Source organism: Halichoerus grypus, chromosome 6, assembly GCF_964656455.1.
Source record: "Halichoerus grypus chromosome 6, mHalGry1.hap1.1, whole genome shotgun sequence".
NCBI classification, from domain to species: domain Eukaryota; kingdom Metazoa; phylum Chordata; class Mammalia; order Carnivora; family Phocidae; genus Halichoerus; species Halichoerus grypus.
Genome location: NC_135717.1, coordinates 78985327 through 79005080, shown reverse-complemented (window position 1 = coordinate 79005080; position 19754 = coordinate 78985327). Strand labels below are relative to the sequence as shown.

General features: G+C 52.3%; 1 protein-coding gene across 6 annotated transcripts in view; it reads left to right on the top strand.

Annotated features, from left to right (window-relative positions):
* IQSEC3 (IQ motif and Sec7 domain ArfGEF 3) overlaps positions 1-19754 on the top strand; it is a 101987-nt gene that overhangs the window by 51514 nt on the left and 30719 nt on the right. For all 6 annotated transcript variants that reach the window (XM_036092455.2, XM_036092456.2, XM_078075465.1 and 3 more), the window contains exons 4-5: positions 9327-10444; positions 12297-12458. In XM_036092455.2, the coding sequence (XP_035948348.1) occupies positions 9327-10444; positions 12297-12458 (1280 nt within the window). The remainder of the gene's footprint in view (positions 1-9326; positions 10445-12296; positions 12459-19754) is intronic.

The following is a 19754-nucleotide window of genomic DNA, read 5'->3' as shown; positions in this document are numbered from 1 at the left end:
CAGTCCCCCAGCATCTAGCAGAGTGTCTTGGACATAGTAAGAGCTCACTGAATGAATAATTTTTGAATAACTATGATATGCAAAGCAATAAGAGACTGAGGTAATAAGAAGAGAAAAATGGTCCCTACTTGCGCCCCAAAGAGAGTGCAGTTCAATTTAAGGAGGGAGGGAAACCCGTGCTTCAGCTCGGGCAGGAGAATTAGTTTAATTCTGAGTGATGGTGGCATATGGAGAGTTGTACAGGTTTCTGATTGGTGTCATGAACCTTTTTATAGTGGACATCATTCTGATAGATGGGTCTACAGATTGGGCCAGCAGGAGTGGGGTGGGAAAGGTGAGGGTTGGTAGAGGGTGTGACAGGGGTCTTCTTGCTGAGTGAACCCAGCGCCAGGGAACAGCCCACCTCCCCTGGCTCCAGTATCTCTCTGGGCCAAGCATAGGCTGGGGGCGGGAGGAAGAGGGTAAAAAGTGAGGGGTTAGAGAAAAATGATTAAAAATATGGCACACATTTATAAGAGACTGAGCTCAATTCCTGTCTCTTCTGCAAATGAACTGTGTGACCTCGGGCAAGTTGCTTAACTTCTCTGGGCCTCCTTTGCCTCCTATCTCTTTAGGGCTCTTCCCCCTGCCCTACCGCTACCGTTCCTGCTCCCCTCCTCACTTGGCACTTGACCTCAATTACTCCTTCTCTTACTTTGGGACAGAATTGTGGTTCTCCTTCCTCCTCTTGGCAGCTTTCCCTGCTCTTCCAAGGTTGTGTTGGATGCCCCTTCTCCGTGATCACCTAGCACCCAGCCTTTCCCAACCATAGCTCTTCAGCCCTATATCCTTATCCCCTGTTGACTGGATTCCTCTTTGAAGTCAGGACACATGACTTATTATTCATCATTATATCCCCAGTGCCTGACACAGTGCCTGGCATGAAGAAGATGCTCAAGGATGAAAAGGGGAAAATACTAAGTGAGCTGAAGAGGGAAAAGTGCATGAAGCCTGGGGCAAGGACCTGACTCGGCTTTAGGTTTCTTTGAGATCTAGGATTTAGTATTCTGATTCTGTCAGTCCCACCAGTTGCACAAATCCTGTAGCGCTTGGACTGGAAGGATCTTGGATGATCATTATCTCCCTAGTCCACCAACCTGCCAGACTTTCTGCTCCATCAGCCAGTCCAGAATCCCAGGCAATTTCTATGGCATGGTTTCTCTCCCTCTCCTCCACATCTGCTCCATCCCCAAACCCCACTGATGCTAACTCTTAACTATTTCCCAAATCCCCACCTTCTCCTGCCAACCCCACTGCCCCCACCCCAGGATAGGCCACCATCATCTCTTGCCTGAGCCCCTAGGGAACCCCTCAAAATTCCCCTACTTGGAGTTTTGCTTCTTCCAACCTGATCTCCACCTTGCCACTGAGTCCTCTTGAAAGAGAGCACATCTGATCATGGTATTTTGCTGTCTGAAAACCTTGCATGGCTCCTCACCGTGTGTAAGACAAAGACTTCTCCAGGTTCTCCTACCACCAGACATAACCCCATCTCCTGCCCTGCTCCCATGTGGGGTTCCAGCCATTCCCATTTGCCTTGCTCCAGATCTCTGTGCTATTGTTTGCCTCTGGGCCTTGACAGATTTTATTTCCTCTGCTGGGAATACTCCCCACCTGTCCCTCCATCACACTTCATCTGGGAGATCTCTGTGCATGCTCCACATCTCAGCTCAGTATCCCCGAGCCTGGGTGTGTGCTTTCACGGAGTGCCCCACCGCTGACTCTATGGCACCTGAGAGCTGTCCCACTCGTAAGGGCAAGGACTATGTCCTTCTCAGGGCTGTCACGGAGTTGTGCAGATTGTGCACAGAACACCTTCATAGTCTGTGTGAGGAGTGAACACTTGTTAGAGTTATGTGTTAGATGATATGCTGTTCTTGCCCACCTTTGCTTCCCCGCACCCAGCACAGTCCCTGGAGCCTAGGACATGCTCCATATTGGAAGAACACATGAGTGAAAGAACAAACAAATGAACAAACAAATAAATGAATGAGTCTGCCCCTGGGCATCCCTGTTACCCAGCCCCCACGGCCTCTCCCCACACTCACACAGTGGGGAGGTCCTCGGGTCCAGCTTCTCCTGTCCTCCATTTCCTCTGCCCTCAGCTCTGTCACTTCACCTCACAGTGGTCCTTGGGGCTACAGCCTAGGGGGACAAAGAGCATGCAGGTCCCTTTGGGGGGTGCTTTAGGAAAGTGGTGTGGCGAGGATACATAGGGCACCCGAGTGATTTCCAAATTCATCCAGGCTCTCGAGGGAGTTTGTATCCTGTTCTGTGCCACCACTGATGAGCAGCCCATTGGAGCTCATGTGGGATGTCCAAATGGCATGGCTCTCTGTGCCGTCCAAGCCAGGGGGCCACACGGCTGTGGTCAGTAGCATCCAGGCCTTGCCCCCCCCCCACACACCAGGTTCTGGGTGGAAGTCATGTTCTCTTTTTGGATAGCAGCCCCTTCTACAACCAATCTCCACTACCCAAGCCTCAGGGTCTAGCCTCACCCGGGGGTACCTCTCAAGGGGAGAAGTGGTGGTTATGTTTCCAATTCTCTGGCCTCAGTTTCCTCATTGGTGAAACGAGGGGTTGTACCAGAGTATCTAAGGCTCCTTCCTCCTCCAAAGGGGAGAGTGCCACCCCGGCACTGGACGGCACCAGAGGGCCAGCCTACAGAGGATGATGGTGAAGGCAACGCTCATCAGGGATAGTCCTTCTGTCCACTTGCATCCAATTCAGGGAACAGTATTGCACAGCTGCTATGTGCAAGACCTGGGCCACCACATTACAAAAGATACAGTCCCAGGCCTCAGCTGGTGGGCGCTGACGTGTAACTGGTACTAGCTAGCATTAACAGCCTTAACTCTGTGCCGGACAAGGTGCTAAGCGTTTCCTATGCACTATCTCCCCAGATCTGCATGCTATCCCGGTGAGCTAGGGACTACTGCTATCCCCATTTTAGGAATGAGGGGACTGAGGCTTAAGCATATCAAGTAACTGACACAAGGACACATCCCTAGGTGTGCATCCCTGGTGCAGCCAAGACCGGGACTCCACAGTCTTTGATTTTACCCAGAGTCTTCCAGTCTCCTCATTGCAGCGAAGGGGTAGGTTCCAAGGAAGTGGTGCACGGGGCTCTGTGGGAGCACTGGAGACAGCAAGAAACCCAACCTGGGGTTCAAACAGGCTCCCCACAGCAGCAGCTCTACCTGAGACAGTCTCTGTGACCTAGGAGTAGCTGAGTCATTAGTAGCTCCCACCCCTAGCTGGCTGGAGTCAGGAGAGGTTCCCAAGAGCAGCCCTGCTCCTAGGCAGGCCTCAGTGCCCTGCTGTGTCGAGCGCTTTCTGTAGATTGGACAGCGGGCAGGGAGGTGGGCACACAGGGAAGACGCAGGAGTCACAGCTTGCCCGGTGCAGGCCAGCTTCCCCCGGGGGCCGCCCTTAACATCTCTGACCTCCTCTCACCGCGCCCCCTCCACCGCCCCCAGCCCCAGACTGTCTGCTCCTAAGCCTCACGTAAGCCTTCCCTTGCCAAGTTCTGCAGGCTCATTCCATGTAATGCTTTAACATTCTCAGCTGGGAAATCTTGGATCAGAGGAAATCCTTGCTCACACGTGAAAGCCACCGCCCACCCCAGCCTGGCTGCCTCATTCCTCAGCACTGCAGCCCCCCAGCTAGTTGCTCTCCCTCTCCACCCCATCGACTTAGCGGCCACCTCTCTGCAGCCCTCCTCAGGCTCAACTGCTACAACAACCTGAAAAGAGGGAGCATGTTCTAATTAACACTGAGAGGCTCATTAGACACACAGAGCCCCCCAAGCCCCCCTCCACTGCTTCTTCTGGCAGAAGCTGAGAGATTGCTCTCTTGGGAGGAGGTGAGGCTACAATTACCCATGATTCATGAGGTTTAGAGAGAAGTGAGCTGAGCTGCTCTTAGGCCGGTGGGCCCAGAGACCCCTCCCTCCCTGGGGCCACCCCCCCCCTCATATCCATCTCTCTTAGCTCTCTGATCTGGCCCTGGTTAAGAAAAGAAGAGGGTTAGGGTGGTAGGGAAGGCCTGGTTGGGTAGACAGAGCTGACCTGGGACCCTGCCAAGTTCCTGAGCCCTGGTTGGGGGGCAGGGGTAGTGGGGGGCAAGGGGAGGATGCAGCATTTGACTCCAAGCCCAGCTCCAGAAGAGAGCCTAGATCTTTATTTCCCCTGGGACATAAGACAGAGTTCAGTTTAGTTCATGTCTGCAAACACTGATTAAGCCCCAGCCATGGCTCTGGCTCGACGCTGGGCACCAGGAATGTAGAGACATAATACCATCCTGCCTATAAGGTACAGTCCGTGGGAATACAGAGAGCATTGAGGGTGGGCTGCAAGGGATGGGAAAGAAAGAGTGGGGGACAGTGCAGGCTGGGGTTGCAGTAGGCACAAGGCTGGAATAGATGGGAGACGGTTGTGTTAAATGCACTGGAACAAATGGAGAAGATCCAACAACTGAATTCAAATACCAGAGTGAGCAGTTGTTCCTTGCCAGGCTCTGTGCTAGGTGCTGGGCAGGGATCAGAGGTCTCGAATAACGTATGCCCTGCTGGAGTCGGGGTTGGTGGGGTGGAGAGGAGGAAGGATAGGTTAGATAAGTATCACAAAGATTAGCGGAGAGAATTGAGTGTCAAAGAGAAGTAAGAAACCACATTCTCCATGGGCTCCTGAAACCGGGAGCTCCCTGTCTGGTTGGGGGACTGAGAAGGCTTCACGGAGGAAGCACATTTGAGGCAGGTCTTGAAGAAAGGAGAACATCGCAGGCTGAGGGACAAGGCTGAGCAAATACTCAGGGCAGGAAAGCCTAGGGTGGGCTGGGGGAAGAGCAGGAGTCGAGCCAGTGTATACACAGGCTTGGTGTAGTAGTAGAAGATAGGAGGGAGGCTGAGGCCAGTTGCTCAGGGTCGGAAGGCCAGCAGGAAATATTTATACTTATTTTGGGCGATGCTCTCAAGCAATGGAAGGCCTGTGTTCACATCTGCTCTTCAAGAGCCTTGATCGGGGTAATGTAGGGTGGATGGTAGGTGTGAGAAAGCAGGGAGGCAGTGGGGAGGCTGCCAGAGTGGTCCAAGTGGGGGGCCAAAGACAGCCCCACATGGCAACGGTCTGGTCAGGATGATGTAAAAGGTAATAGGGGTGGAGGTACGTGGAATAAAGGCTTTGAGGCCGACAAATGCAGAGGCTGGGATGTAGGAGAACCCACGGACAAATACAAGTTTCCCAGCCTGGAGAGCATAGCAGCCACGGCTTTGTGGGCAAATAAAGAAGTCATTGAGAGCTGGTTTAGGGAGGTGGGGAAAGACAGTGGCTTTGTAGAGGTGAACAGAGGGATCCGTGGGCTGTTGGAAACGCAAGTCTAGGATCAAGCCTAGGAATGGAAATTTGAGAGTCATTCACATAATCATCATTGTTATCATCCAATAACTACCACTTACTGTGTATCTGTTATGTGCCAAGTGCCATATGAAACCATTCAGTTCTCATAACAAGCTACAGAGTGAGCAGGATTAGTTTCATTTAACAGATAAGAAAGCCAAGAGTCAGAGATATTAGGAAACTTGCCCAAGGTCAACCAGCAGGGAAGAAGCAGATCTGGGCCTGAGTATCTCCCCTAAGGCTTGTTCATCAGTCCATTAAAGTAGAGTGAAGTTATGATAGGGGACAAGGTTCTCACTCAGGAGGTGAAAAAACACTAGCCTGCAGGACAACTGTAGCTTCCCTCTTAATTAGCTGTTAATTATCAGTTACCAGAGGCTACTGAAATGACGTCCAACATAGAAGTAACGGAATGCCCAGAAGTACATAGGAAAATAATTCAAATGTGTCTGCAGAGTGGAAGATGGTCTGCGTGGGACTTGTAACTGGCATGCTTAGGGGTTTTGTGGTCAGAATATAGGATTAAAGAGCTGTATGGAAGCAGGCAAACCAAGGTAGACTGGGTCATGAGAGCTGAGGACAGAGTTTCAAGATGATAAAAATACCAAGAGCTGTGGAAAAGAGGGAGAAGGATGGTGGAGGATGGACCATCAAGTTTCATGATTAAAGGTCTCTGGTGACCTTCCTGAGAGTCATTTTAGAAGACTGGTGTGAGCAGGAGGCAGAGCCTGGGGAGTCAGGGCATACAGGGCTGGGTCAGCAATTCGGCATTTTTTCATGGAAGGAGGCAGAGGGTGTAAACTAGTCTTCCAAGAGGTTTGGTGGAAAATAGAAAGAAAGAGATTGGGTTAGTGCTCCAGAGCAGGGAAGTCAAGAGGAGTTATGTTTTAGCCTGAGGAGATCTCTGAGGGTCTGTAGGCAGGTGGAAAGGGGCCAGTGACACAGTAGAGTTTGGAAATGCAAGTGAAATGCATCAGTTCCAGGAGAAGAATGTTATGGGTTAGGTTAGGGAGGTTTTTGAGAGTCTCAAAGATAACTTTGCAATTAATTCTTTAATGTATTCAGTAAATATTCATTGAAGGCCTACTGTGTGCTGGGCACTCTCTAAGCATTGGGGATAAAGAAGTGAACATGGCAAAGTCCCTGCCTTCATGGGGCTTACAATCTAGTGGAGGATTTGATGGAACAGATTCAAGATATTTAAAATACAGTTTTCTTCTCTGCTTGGGTGATATTGGGACACTGATGGTAGAAGTCTCCTAGGCTTAGCTCAGCCAGCCTTCTGCCTCCAGGTAGGGCGATACCGTGCCAGGGGGGTGGACATCTTTCCCATTCCGGAAACATTTCAGGCAATAGGATTTCATATCTTCCCTCTGTTGCCAATAGCATCTCATAACCTGAAGAGAATGCTCTTGGACCTAAGGTTTCCCACCAGGTAAGAAAGAAATATGAATTTCTGCTTGGTGTCCATTTCTCCTGGTACTCAAGGAGGGGTCAGAGGGAGACAGAAATTGATGGAAGGAGGCAGTTAAGTGGTCAGCTCCCCTCACTCCGTACACTTCCTCTTGGAGGGCTCTCCTGCCTAGTCAAGGCCAATCCCCATTCCAGACCTCAGGGAGCCTGCCAGAGTTCTGTGGGGACACTGAGCTACAGTGGTCTCTCCCCTCTGACCTGATTTCTGTGAAAGCAACAACAAAATGCCTGAGATATCAGAAATATCTGTGTTTCTCTGGAGATCTGGGTACACAATAAAACCCCATAGGTACGGGAGGCAGAATTCTGATGGCCCCAGCTTCCGGCCCCCTGGTGTGCACATCCTGTGTAATCCCCTTCCGTGGGAAGTGCCGTGGGACTAGAGGGCATAATAGGTATCACTCCTCTGATTAGGTTGCTACTCAGTTGACCTTGAGTGAATCTGAAGGAAAATCACCCTGGGTTGCTTGACCTAATCAGGTAAACCCTTTAAAAGAAGGTGAAGCCTCAGAGTCCTGTTGGCCTCAAAGGGCCAAGCTACCATGTGGCAGAGAAGGGCAGGCAGTTGTAACTGAGGGCCTCAGCCTTAGAATCTCAAGAAACTGAACTCTTCCAACAACAATGAGCTTGAAGGAGGATGCTGAACCTTGTGTGAGATTGTGGTGTCAGCTGACACCTTGATTTCCTCCAGGTGAGATCCCAAGCAAAGAAGCCAGTGGAGCAGTGCCCAGACTGACCTACAGAGCTATGAGAACATAAGTGGGTGTTGTTTTAAGTGGCTACACTTGTGGTAATTTGTTATGCAGCGGTAGATAACTGATACACTTGGTATGGTACAGGACGCCTTATTGGCCACTCAAACCTTAATAAGATTAAGTTTTCCAGCTATCTTCAGAGAGGACAGCTGGACTGGGGAAGACAGACAGCATAAGGCCCCTAGGTTTGGGGATGGGAAGGACCCTGAATGGCGAGATAGAAGAGCTAAAGATAGGATTGAGGTTATCCCGTTTTACCCGGGATCATCCCTGGGTGTTGGGGTTGTGTCTGTGAGGTTTCCTGGGCTAGAAGGGTGCCCCTGCTAGTCCGGGGGTGGGGGGCACCCACAGCGAGGAAACCAAGGGGATCGCTGAGCTTGTGAGAGGCAGTCACTCCAGCTGCCGTGGCCAGTGAGCCAACATGGGTAAACGTTATTTGTCACTCCCATCTCAGGGGGAAAGTCTCTCTGGTCCTTTCCTATGAGGTTTTGATAAGGGAGAAAGAGTGAGAGCATCGCCACGTGAGGGGGAGAAACGACCATAGCAGGAGGACAGAGCTGGGAGGAGATGACTAAGGGCCTTGAAGACACATCGGCCCCTTGTCACAAGTTTTCCTGGGTTCACACTGCCCACATGAGGTAGCATGCCCCCACCAGCCCCACCAAGCCCTGCCCTGATTGTACAACTCCCATTGTTGAGAACAGAGGTGGCCCAAATTATGGAGCGTGGTAGCCTGGAGGGATTCCCACTCTTGAAACACCCGCCCACCCACTCTTCTGTCCTTCATCCATCTTTTTATTAAATTCACATTTATTTTTTTTTAAGATTTTATTTATTTATTTGACAGAGACACAGCGAGAGAGGAAACACAAGCAGGGGGAGTGGGAGAGGGAGAAGCAGGCTTCCCGTGGAGCAGGGAGCCCGATATGGGACTCGATCCCAGGATCCTGGGATCATGACCTGAGCCGAAGGCAGACACTTAATGACTGAGCCACCCAGGCGCCCCTAAATTCACATTTACTGAGCATCTACTATGAGCCAGCCCTTGGGCTGGGTACCGGGAACACGTTGTTGATCAAACCCCAATCCCAACCCTTATGATGATCCCAGGGTCAGGAATTTCTGCAATGCAGTGATGAGGAAGAAAGGTGAACAGGAGTAGCAGTAATTTTTTTTGGTAGCACTTCTGTTTAATTTTTAATTTGTTATTATTTTAAATGTACACACAAGTAGAAAGAAGAGTGTAGTAAACTTCCAGATAACCACCACCCAGTTCCAACAATTTTTGTTAATATTATTTCATCTACAGTTCCACTTTTTTTTGATGGAGTATTTTAATACAAATTCTAGATACTGGGTATTTCACTCGTAAGTACTTCCATACAGCTCTCTGATATGAACGTTTTAAAATAACCACCGCAGCAGCAGTGTCTGACCACCAAATGCAACACCCTGACCCCTTCCCCACCGAAGCCAGTCCTACATCCTACACCTCTAGGAGTATTGACAAGGATCTGGTATCTCAGGCCGTGACATGCTAGAGTTTCAGACTTTGGCCCTTCAGTACCCCCCAGCTGTGTATTCCTGGGCCCTGCCAAAGCTTAGCTGGTGACCCCCGCCCCAGGCCTCACTGCGCTCTTCCTCCTCTCTGTTCTTGTCGCAGATTGAAATGCTAGAACACAAGTACGGGGGCCACCTCGTGTCCCGGCGCGCAGCTTGCACCATCCAAACCGCCTTCCGCCAGTACCAGCTCAGCAAGAACTTTGAGAAGATCCGCAACTCGCTCTTGGAGAGCCGCCTGCCGCGGCGGATCTCCCTGCGCAAAGTCCGGGCGCCCACGGCCGAGAGCCTGGCGGCCGAGAAGGCGCTCATGGAGGGCTACGGCCTCATGGGGCTGCCGCTGGTGCGCTCGCCCTCCCTGCCGCCCACCTTCGCGGGCACGCTCACCGAGCTGGAGGACTCCTTCACCGAGCAGGTGCAGTCCCTGGCCAAGTCCATCGACGACGCCCTCAGCACCTGGAGCCTCAAGACCATGTGCTCCCTGCAGGAGAGCGGCGCTTACCAGCTCCACCAGGCCCTGCACGCGGGCGCCGGACCACCGGGCCTGGAGGCCGAGATGCGGGAGCTCGACAGTGCCCGTCCCGCGCCTGGGGAAGCGGCCGCCGAGGCCGCCGGCCTGCCCCAGGGCCACAGCAGCACCCTCATGATGGCTTTCCGGGACGTCACCGTGCAGATCGCCAACCAGAACATCTCCGTGTCCTCCGCCGCGGCTCTGTCGGTGGCCAACTGTCTGGGCGCGCAGACCGCCCAGGCCCCGGCCGAGCCCGCGGCGGGCAAAGCCGAGCAGGGCGAGGGCCCCGGGCAGGAGCCCTCGGCGGCCGCAAGCCCTGCCCAGGGGGAGGCGCCCGCCGAGAACACGGACGCAGAGGCCGGAGCCAGCGGGGCCTTGAGCGCCCACTCGCCTGGGGCCGCCGCGGCGGTGGCGGAGGGGGCGGAGGGGGCCGCGGCGTCGGAGGAGACCGGGGAGGTGGGGAAAGGCACCGAGGCCGAAGCCGAGGCCGGCGACAACTCGGAGCAGCTGAGCAGCAGCAGCACGTCCACCAAGTCGGCCAAGTCGGGCTCAGAAGTGTCGGCCTCAGCCTCCAAGGAGGCCCTGCAGGCCATGATCCTGAGCCTGCCGCGTTACCACTGCGAGAACCCGGCCAGCTGCAAGTCGCCCACGCTGTCCACCGACACTCTGCGCAAACGGCTCTACCGCATCGGCCTCAACCTGTTCAACATGTGAGTGAGCACTGGCTGCGGAGCTCCGGGCAGTCCTGGGAAGATCGGTGGGAAGGGGGCGGGGCGCTGCGATTACAGGGGAGCAGGGTGCCGGGTAATTTCCCACATCATCCCAGCGCCCTCCAGGGTGACGTTGGTGCTGCACCTGCTCCTCCAGATGCGGTGTGGGGATGCACATTTTATTTTTAATTGTGACAAATTTATGTTCAGGATGAGGGACAACACAACACATCAAGCCCATGCTTTCACCACTATTCCTGCTTAAGACGAAGCTAGGGCTTGAAAAGCGAGAGAATCGAAAAGAAAATGCAGTATTAAGTAAAAGACAGTACAGGTCGTATGCGGACTGAGCAGAAATCATCCAGGGAGGACACGAAGTTAGGGAAACAGCATCATCTCAATGGGATGATGTAAAGGAGAGAGAGCAAGGAGAAAATGAGGAAAGGCAAGGTAGGGTCTGGGTGGGGGAGAAAGAAGAGACCTAGCATAAGGAATACAGGTAAAAGGCAGGAGAGGGATGGGTCTAAAAGGGCGAGACAAGGAAGCCTAGGTAGCGCAGAAAGAGAACAGGAGAATGAAAGCAGAAAAACAAACAAGTGCTGGAGTTCAGAGTCCCCCAGCCAGAGCCCCAGCCAGAACTGTCCTTGCAACTAGAATGAAGACAACTGGGGGCCAGCAGGATACACACGCCCCTCCCATGGAAATCTCATCTCCACCCTCCATTCACCTCTTCCTTCAGAGTCCTGAGCCAGGAAATTGAACATCTCTCCCACCCACGTGTCCGTTCATTTATTCACTCAACTGTTATTTATTAAATGCCAGGCGCATTGACCACAAAGATGAGTAGGGCACATGCCCTGATCTCAAGCTTATATTCCAGGGGCTGATAGCTACTGTTCTCGGCTCACCTTACATAAAACATCTGCAAACTTCCTAACAATATCTAGAGATGGCCTTATTATGCCATTTTACAGAAAAGAAGCAGGCTCACACAAGGAAGGCGAGTTGCAACTCAAAACTCACGCAGATAGTAGGATCACTCAAGACAGTGGTGCTCAAACTCTCTGTAGTGAAGGACCACTTTGGGTTTTTACCCGATAGGTTGTGGGCTGATACTTTTGTGAAATGCAATAAAAATGAATTGCTAGAAAAACAATCACATGCTTGGTTATCCTGAAAATGTCAAAGTGCTATAAAAAATTCTAAATGTTTGCCCTCTATTTCATAGCTTAGTACTTAGCTTCTCCTGAACCAGTAAGAGACAGTTCAGGGAACAGCATGGATTTGCAGGCCATACTGTGAACACATTTGCCTAAAGACACAGCGCCCACACCCACACCCAAACGTAGAGATGCAAGCATGAGAGAGTAAATGGTGGAGAACAGGAATCTTGAGTCCACTATGGACAGTGTGGTAGGAGAGCTCACCGCTGCTCCCCAGTCTCGTCCTCCCTCCCAATTCCAGGGCGGGTGCTGTGTATAGACAACAGGATACAGACAGGGAGGAAGGGCCTTCGTGGCAGGCCTCACGGCCCTCAGGGAAGACAGAAAGGAACCTCTCCACCTGCTCTGGAATTCAGACCTCCCCCAACTCCTTCCTTCCCCATGCTATCTTCACTCCTATGTGTGTGTTGGGGTGGGGGTTGTTCAGGAAGATGAGGCTCCTGGGAGAAGCACTTGGGATGGGGAGCCTATCTGCAGTGGAAGGAATCCTGGTATTTCGGAGGCATTCTTCCCAGAAACTTCCAGGCACTTCTACGAGTTCCGTGGGCTGGAAGAAAGGGAAGAAAGAAGTCATGGATAGCCGTGGCTCACTCTCTACTCCTTCTCCCCACCTCCGCTCCCACCCCTAGAAACCCAGACAAAGGCATCCAGTTCCTGATCTCTCGAGGCTTCATCCCTGACACCCCCATTGGAGTGGCCCACTTCCTGCTCCAGCGCAAGGGTCTCAGCCGGCAGATGATCGGGGAGTTCCTGGGCAACAGCAAGAAGCAATTCAACCGCGACGTGCTGGAGTGAGTGCCCCTCTCCCCACCCACGGCCCAGGGTCCCATAGGACACAGGGGAGGGAGCAGGACCCCTGAAGTCTTGGCCCATCACTCTATCTTGACCAGCCTCTGTTTCCCCCTCCTAAGTCCTGCAGACATTTACTGAGCGCACTCTGGGCAGGGTCCCATTGAAGGCACCAGGGGTATAGAAATGGTCAAAGGAGACAAAAGGCCTCCCTCCCTGCTTACCCTCTGGGGCAAGAGAGTGAGCCTGGAAAAGAAGAGGACTATGTCTGCACTGGGGCCATCTCTGCCCGGTGAACAGGACCTCAGCCCACCCTCTTGCTGCCATCTGCCCAGCCCCTGAGCCCCCACAGGCTGGCTTGCGCCCCACATGGGCTCAGTTTCATATTGGTGGAGGCAAACATGAGTCAGAAAAAAGGAGTTAGACTGAGGGTTTTCAGAGCAAGACAATACTATGATTCCCTAAAGATACGTTTACCACCAAGATCAACAGATGGGGGCAGGATGAGGGGCTTGCCTTCGCCAGCGCTCAGCTCTGTTCACGTGGAGGCGTGGGCAGGTGACCCCCTCTTCACTCACCAGCCTCGAGCCGCCGGGCACAGGGTGGCATCCTTGGGGACTTGGAGCCACCTCTCCCCTGGCAGAGCGAGGGTGAGGCCCCATGAAGTCTGCTCCAAACCCCCTTCTTGAAGGCCGCCCCACCTCTCTCTCCACTTTCTTCTTGGGAGGTCAGCAAAAGTGTTTCTTGGGCATTCTGAGAGAACCTCTCCCTTTCGTACTTGCTCTTGGGGCAGCAAGGGCCTGCTGTAGGGGGGCAGGGGGCTCCTGCCCAAGGGTTTAGGAGCATGGGACTCATGCAGCCTGACTGGCAAGGTTGTCACGTGCCTGGAGTGGGTGCTCAGAGACCTGGCTTCTGTTTACGCAGTAGTCTTGGTGCTGCATCTTTGGACAAGTCTCTGCCCTCGGGGCCTGCGCTTCCACGCCTGTGGACTGCAGGGGCTGGATTATGAGGGGTAGATCAGTGGTCCTCTGGAATCCCTGTCGTGTTCCTAAATTCACAAGCAGTTGTCTAACTGAGTCAGAAGAGCAGGGGGGCTTGGACACATCTGAGGGACCTTGAAATCCCAGGATGCCCCTTAGTTGACAGAACCCAGTTCCCCCCTTTTGCACAATCAGGACCCCCCCCCCAACTAGTGCTTAAGATGCTCTGAGTGCCTCACAGAGGAAAGTGAACTGATAAGTGTGCTTCCTTCCCCCTCCTTTCTTCTCCCTCTCCCTCGGGCTCCCCTTTCTCCTCAGCACCACCCCTGCCGGGTAGGGTGCCCTAAGAGGATGCCCTGAGGAAATGATAGAAAGAGGAGAAAGATCAAGCTTTCTCTGTCTCCTTCTGCGCCCCGACTTCCCTCCATCTGGCTCATCTCTCTGGCCTTTTCGTTTGCTTTTGTCCCCGTTCTACTCCTCCATCTCTGTCTCCGTAGGAGGGTGAGTGGGGGCGCTGCGCCTCCTCACTTCCTTCTCCCCAGCTCCCCGGCTCCCTGCGCCCCTGGGGGACCCTGCTTTGTCTCTCTGCTCTGGGGGCTGCCTGCTTCACTCACAGGCCCTGACTGACTATTGTCTCTTCTGCCCTCCCCAGTCCCCGTGTGGCCTGGCCCTGAACTTCTGACCCGCTAGGCCCGCAGGGACCTGGCGCGCTGGGAACACAGGGTTTGCCGCCAGCCCGGTGGTGCCGGTGCCGAGCAGCACGATGCAAACTAACTGCCATCCCCCCGGGGAGACTGAGTGTGTGGGCTGAGACAGGGAGGGGCGCCGGCTGGGGACCGGGCTGGCAGCTGAGGCGGGGAGCAGGCTAGGGGTGAGGGGCAGCGTGCTGGCAAGAGAGAGCTGTGCCTGAGAGGGCCTGCTCGGAACCCTGGCTCTGCTCGTCTGGTGCTGGGAGGCCTCCTCCGGGCCTCAGTTTCCTCACTTGGAAAGCGAGAGGGTAGGGCTGTGCCATCTCCAAGGTCCCTTCAACTCCTGTGAATCTGTCATCTTACCCATTCCTAGGTGTCTCTGTAGCACACTGGGATGGTGCAGTTTGCCCTAAACGTCAAGGCCATGCTTTGTCATGCCACCGGGGCATCCCGGAGCAGCCCGCACGCTCCAGAGCAGTGAGCTCACCATTCCTTCCACAAACATGGACTGCCTGCTCTGGGCTGGGAACGGCGCTGCGCTGGGCATCTATGCCAATGCGGGATGGGGGCAGGGAGGAGTAGGCGTGGCTCGTGGCCTCAGGGGAATTTACTGACCCGGGTGAGCGGAGGAGTGTGGAAAGCGAGACAAGGGGCCAAGGAACCTCCCTCAGGCCTTGGGGTGTCAGGAGAGTAGAGTGCAGAGCTGAGCCCCCATCTACCCCATGGGCGCCTTGACCCCTTGTGGCTTATTGCACGGCGTGCAGGCCCTGGGCGCCGAGGCCCCAGCACACCCAGCCTCTGCACGGAACAGAAAGGGCTCCTCTTGTTTCTCCTCCACAGAAAGGAGCCCTCTTCACCCAAGTCCGCGTGGCCTCCTGCCTGGCTTGTCTCCCGTGGGGTGCCAGCAGGAGATGGAGAGCCGGGAAGGGGCAGGCACTCACAGGGGAGCCAGACGCTGGCGTTCCGGCGGGGGGGGGGGGCGGTTCCCTGCCAGTCAAGCCAGCTATCCTGCAACCTCTCAGCATCTGCTGCCTCTTCCTTACGCCCACCAGAGAAAACACACAATAACAAAGTCACCGGTGCCATTTTGCCCGGGCGGAAAAGGCTTCATTGGGATTCTGCACAGCTTCCCTGCCCCCGCTTGGTGACATTCAGCATGTCGCGTCCGTTCTGTACAAAGCTGCTTGCTGAATAAAAGGACATAAATCACCCATCCCCTTGGAGACTGAGACAGCCCCAGCCACGGCACTCTCCAAGATGCAGCCAGGCAGGAAGGGGAGAGGGTGGAAGCCTCTAGGAGGGGACGGGGCGGAACCCCCACCACTACCACCGGCGGGCCTGTGGAGAAAAGGAAGAGACAAGGGGCCGAGCAGAATCCTGCTCAGCTGCTGGCCTACAGCTGAGCATCATAGATGCCGCAACATCGCCGCCCGAATCGGGCCCTTGGTGCTCCTGGAAGCTGATCTCTTCGTCCCTTAGTGCCCTGATTCCATAGCAGATCCGTTCCAAGAAGGAATGTCTTTGATCAGCGTGTATCGGATAATAATAGAAGGCATCCTGAGCTCGAAAGGCCACGTCCATTCCACTGTTTACCTGGGAAGGGTTTGGTTTTTATAAAGGAGAAACCAGCCTGCTTCCTCACTTGTCAAATGGGGACAATAGGAACGTCATACAAATATTAAAATGCATGTAAAGTGCTTACGTCAGTGACTGATGCTTAGTCAGTTCTTTACAAATATTAGCTATTTCTATTATTATCTTTCTCACTTGAAGGCACAGGACGTCAGACGCCTCCCCACCCCGGCCCTGGCCCGGTGAGCAATCTGTCAGACACCTCAGGTCTGGTTTGCGATCAGGTCCACTCCCCAGACAGCAAGAACTTGCTGGAGCTTGCCGGGGAAGGGAGAGGCGCTCATTGGGGGACCATCCTGCACTCTGAGGAAATCCTCTCTGGTGCTGATGGGGGAAGGGCCGTGGAGGCCTGGCCGGATGAGCTCCAGACATCAGCGGGGGTTAGGATCTTTGGGCGCTGGAAGCTTCTCCCTCTCAGTTTTCACATGGCTGGGAAATTTGGCTCTGCTCTATTTCCCTTCTGAAATGTTCGCCTCAGCAGTTTGAAGGCCAGGGGATGGGGGAACGTTCCCTGCTGGCTGTGAGCAGGCTCTTTTCTTGCCTGGGTGATCTTTTCTGAGGGGAGTCACACACCCAGGGAGGGCAGGGGTATCTGTCATTTCTGTGGAAGTGCACAGAGGGCAGGTTTTGGGTTGAGTTGCCGGAAGAGTTTCCTGGGCGTTCCTTCTCTCGCTGTGTCTACTCCGTTTTTTGTTCAATATTAGAGTTTGACATTTTAGTCAGATCGCATTATTTCACTTCTTTGGAAATGTGTCGGCCAGAGTGTAACAGATTTGTTCTTCTTAGGGGACATTCAGAAATGAAGACAGATTGCCTGTCCAGCTCAACAGGCTGGGAGGCGCTAGCCTTTCATGGCTAGGAAGAAATTATTTGAGAATGTCCTGCCCGTTGTGCCGTGTGTAACCTGAGAACGGTTACTTCATTTCTGGGGAATTCCACCAGGAAGGCGAGAAGAGGCTGGGGCCCACGCAGACCCTTCTAGGTCTGGAGGAGGGTGGAAAGAGGCCCGGGGCAGGCAGGGATAGACTCTGCGCTTATTCCCACTGCTTTGAAAACTTGACACAGCCGCCACCCAGAGGGATAGAGGGAGGGCTTCTCTTCTTTTTTCTTTTTAATTTAATTTAAATTCAGTTCATTAACATATAATGTATTATTAGTTTTGGAGGTAGAGTTCAGTGATTCATCAGTTGCATATAATACCCAGTGCTCATTACATCACGTGCCCTCCTTAATGCCCATCCCCCAGTTACCCCATCCCCCTACCCCCTTCCCCTCCAGCAGCCCTCAGTTTGTTTCCTGAGATTAAGAGTCTCTTATGGTTTGTCTCCCTTCTGATTTCGTCTTATTTTATTTTTTCCTCCCTTCCTCAATGATCCTCTGTTTTGTTTCTTAAATTCCACATATGAGTGAAATCATATGATATTGTCTTTCTCCGATTGACTTATTTCGCTTAGCATAATACCCTCTAGTTCTATCCATGTCGTTGCAAATGGCAAGATTTCATTTTTTTGATGGCTGCGTAATATCCCATTGTATACATATACCACACCTTCTTTATCCATTCATCTGTTGATGGACATCTGGGCTCTTTCCATAGTTTGGCTATTGTGGACATTGCTGCTATAAACATTGGGGTGCACGTGCCCCTTCTATAAACATTGGGGTGCACGGATCCCTACATTTGTATCTTTGGGGTAAATAGTAGTACAATTGCTGGGTAGTAGGGTAGCTCTATTTTCAACTTTTTGAGGAACCTCCATGCTGTTTTTCAGAGAGGCTGCACCAACTTGCATTCCGACCAACAGTGTAGGAGGGTTCCCTATTCTCTGCATCCTCGCCAACATTTGTTGTTCCCTGTCTTGTTAATTTTTGCTATTCTGACTGGTATGAGGTGGTATCTCATTGTGGTTTTGATTTGGATTTCCCTGATGCCGAGTGATGTTGAGCATTTTTTCATGTGTCTGTTGGCCATTTGGATGTCTTCTTTAGAGAAAGGTCTGTTCATGTCTTCTGTCCATTTCTTGACTGGATTGTTTGATCTTTGGGTGTTGAGTTTGATTAAGTTCTTTATAGATTTTGGATACTAGCCCTTTATCGATATGTTATTTGCGAATATCTTCTCCCATTCTGTCGGTTGTCTTTTGGTTTTGTTGACTTTTTCCTTTGCTGTGCAAAAGCTTTTTATCTTGATGAAGTCCCAATAGTTCATTTATGCCTTTGTTTCCCTTGCCTTGGAGACATGTCTAGCAAGAAGTTCTTGCAGCTGAGGTCAAAGAGGTTGCTGCCTGTGTTCTTCTCAAGGATTTTGATGGATTCCTGTCTCACATTTAGGTCTTTCATCCATTTTGAGTCTATTTTTGTGTGTGGTGTAAGGAAATCGTTCAGTTTCATTCTTCTGCATGTGGCTATCCAATTTTCCCAACACCATTTGTTGAAGAGACTATCTTTTTTTCCATTGGATATTCTTTCCTGCTTTGTCGAAGATTAGTTGACCATAGAGTTGAGGGTCCATTTCTGGGCTCTCTATTCTGTTCCATTGATCTGTGTGTCTGTTTTTGTGCCAGTACCATACTGTCTTGATGATGACAGCTTTATAATAGAGCTTGAAGTCCGGCATTGTAATGCCCCCAGCTTTGCTTTTGTTTTTCAACATTCCTTTGGCTATTCAAGGTCTTTTCTGGTTCCATAAATTTTAGGATTATTTGTTCCAGCTTTGTGGGAGGGGATCTCTTCTAAAAGTGAAGTCTTTAAGTTTATGGCCTTGACCCCTCGCCTCTCCAGTGCTCTTTCCCCTGACCCCCCACCCCCACCATCACACACGTACACACACACTGACAGACAAGAGATTTTCCTTAACCATAAAGAGTTATGAACGTTTCATACCCACTTACTCCTGTGTGTAGAGATCTTTGGACCTTAAGTGTGGGGTGAACAAGTCCAGAGTTGAGGCTCCCTTTGGCTGGGTCACATTAGTATATAAATTGGACTTTCACACAAAGCCCTACCACCCAGTCCCTTCCTGATACCTCGGGCCCTAGTTCGGGAGGGCTCTCTCAATCCCTGTGTGGTACTCAGGGGTGGCTTCCAGTGGCCACTCTTCGAAGTGGGATTTCTAGGTAGTATGCTTCTAGGGAAGGGGCTTCCTGGGAGTTCCACTCCCCTGAGGTTTGTAGGAGGGCCAGCTGTGAGTGAGGAGGCTGTGAGACATAACAGTGACAGCTCACATATATCAAGCATTCACTGTGCGCCAGCAGGCAGTGTGCCAAGACCCATACGTGCAAAATCTCATTCCGTCTCCGCAGCAGCTCTGTGAGGTGAGTGCTATTAATCTGTGCCAAATGAAGGACCTGAGGAGCAGAGAGAGTAGGTAGCTTGCCCACAGTCATAGAGCTAACCAGTGGCTGAGATCTGAGGGCAGGCAGAACGGGTCTACAACCGGAGCCTATAACCTAACGCCATCCCACCTCTCTGCCTCATCTCAAGGGAAGTGTGGTCCAAATGCCTTGTAATTTTAGTCAGACCCCAGTTGCGAACTGTGGTGCTGGAAGACCCCTTACACGGCCTGCTTGTCCAGCCCTCTCACCCAGGCAGAAAGTGAGGCCCGGAGAGAAGAAATGACTAGTCCCCTGGCCAGGGGCAAATTGAATGAAATCAGGTACTCTTCCATCCCTGGACCCACCTTTTTTTGCTCTGCTCATCCAAGAAGAAAGCAAAACTAAGAAACTGATTCATACATCTCAAGAGGTCTGAGCTAGATCCCGTTTCCTCTCTCCCTGATAGATGGATATTTTAAAGAGTTAATGGTTGAACATCTAGAGGTGTAATTTCAGGCAGAATTAACTGCTGATGATGGTAAGGGTCTTAATACCTATGCTAGAAGGAACTTCAAATTCACTTACTCACTTGGAATGTCAACTCAGCCTTGGTCTCCAGGTACATAATGAAAACTATCATCCATGAAGCTCTGTTATATAGCTTTGCATACATTGTCTCTTTT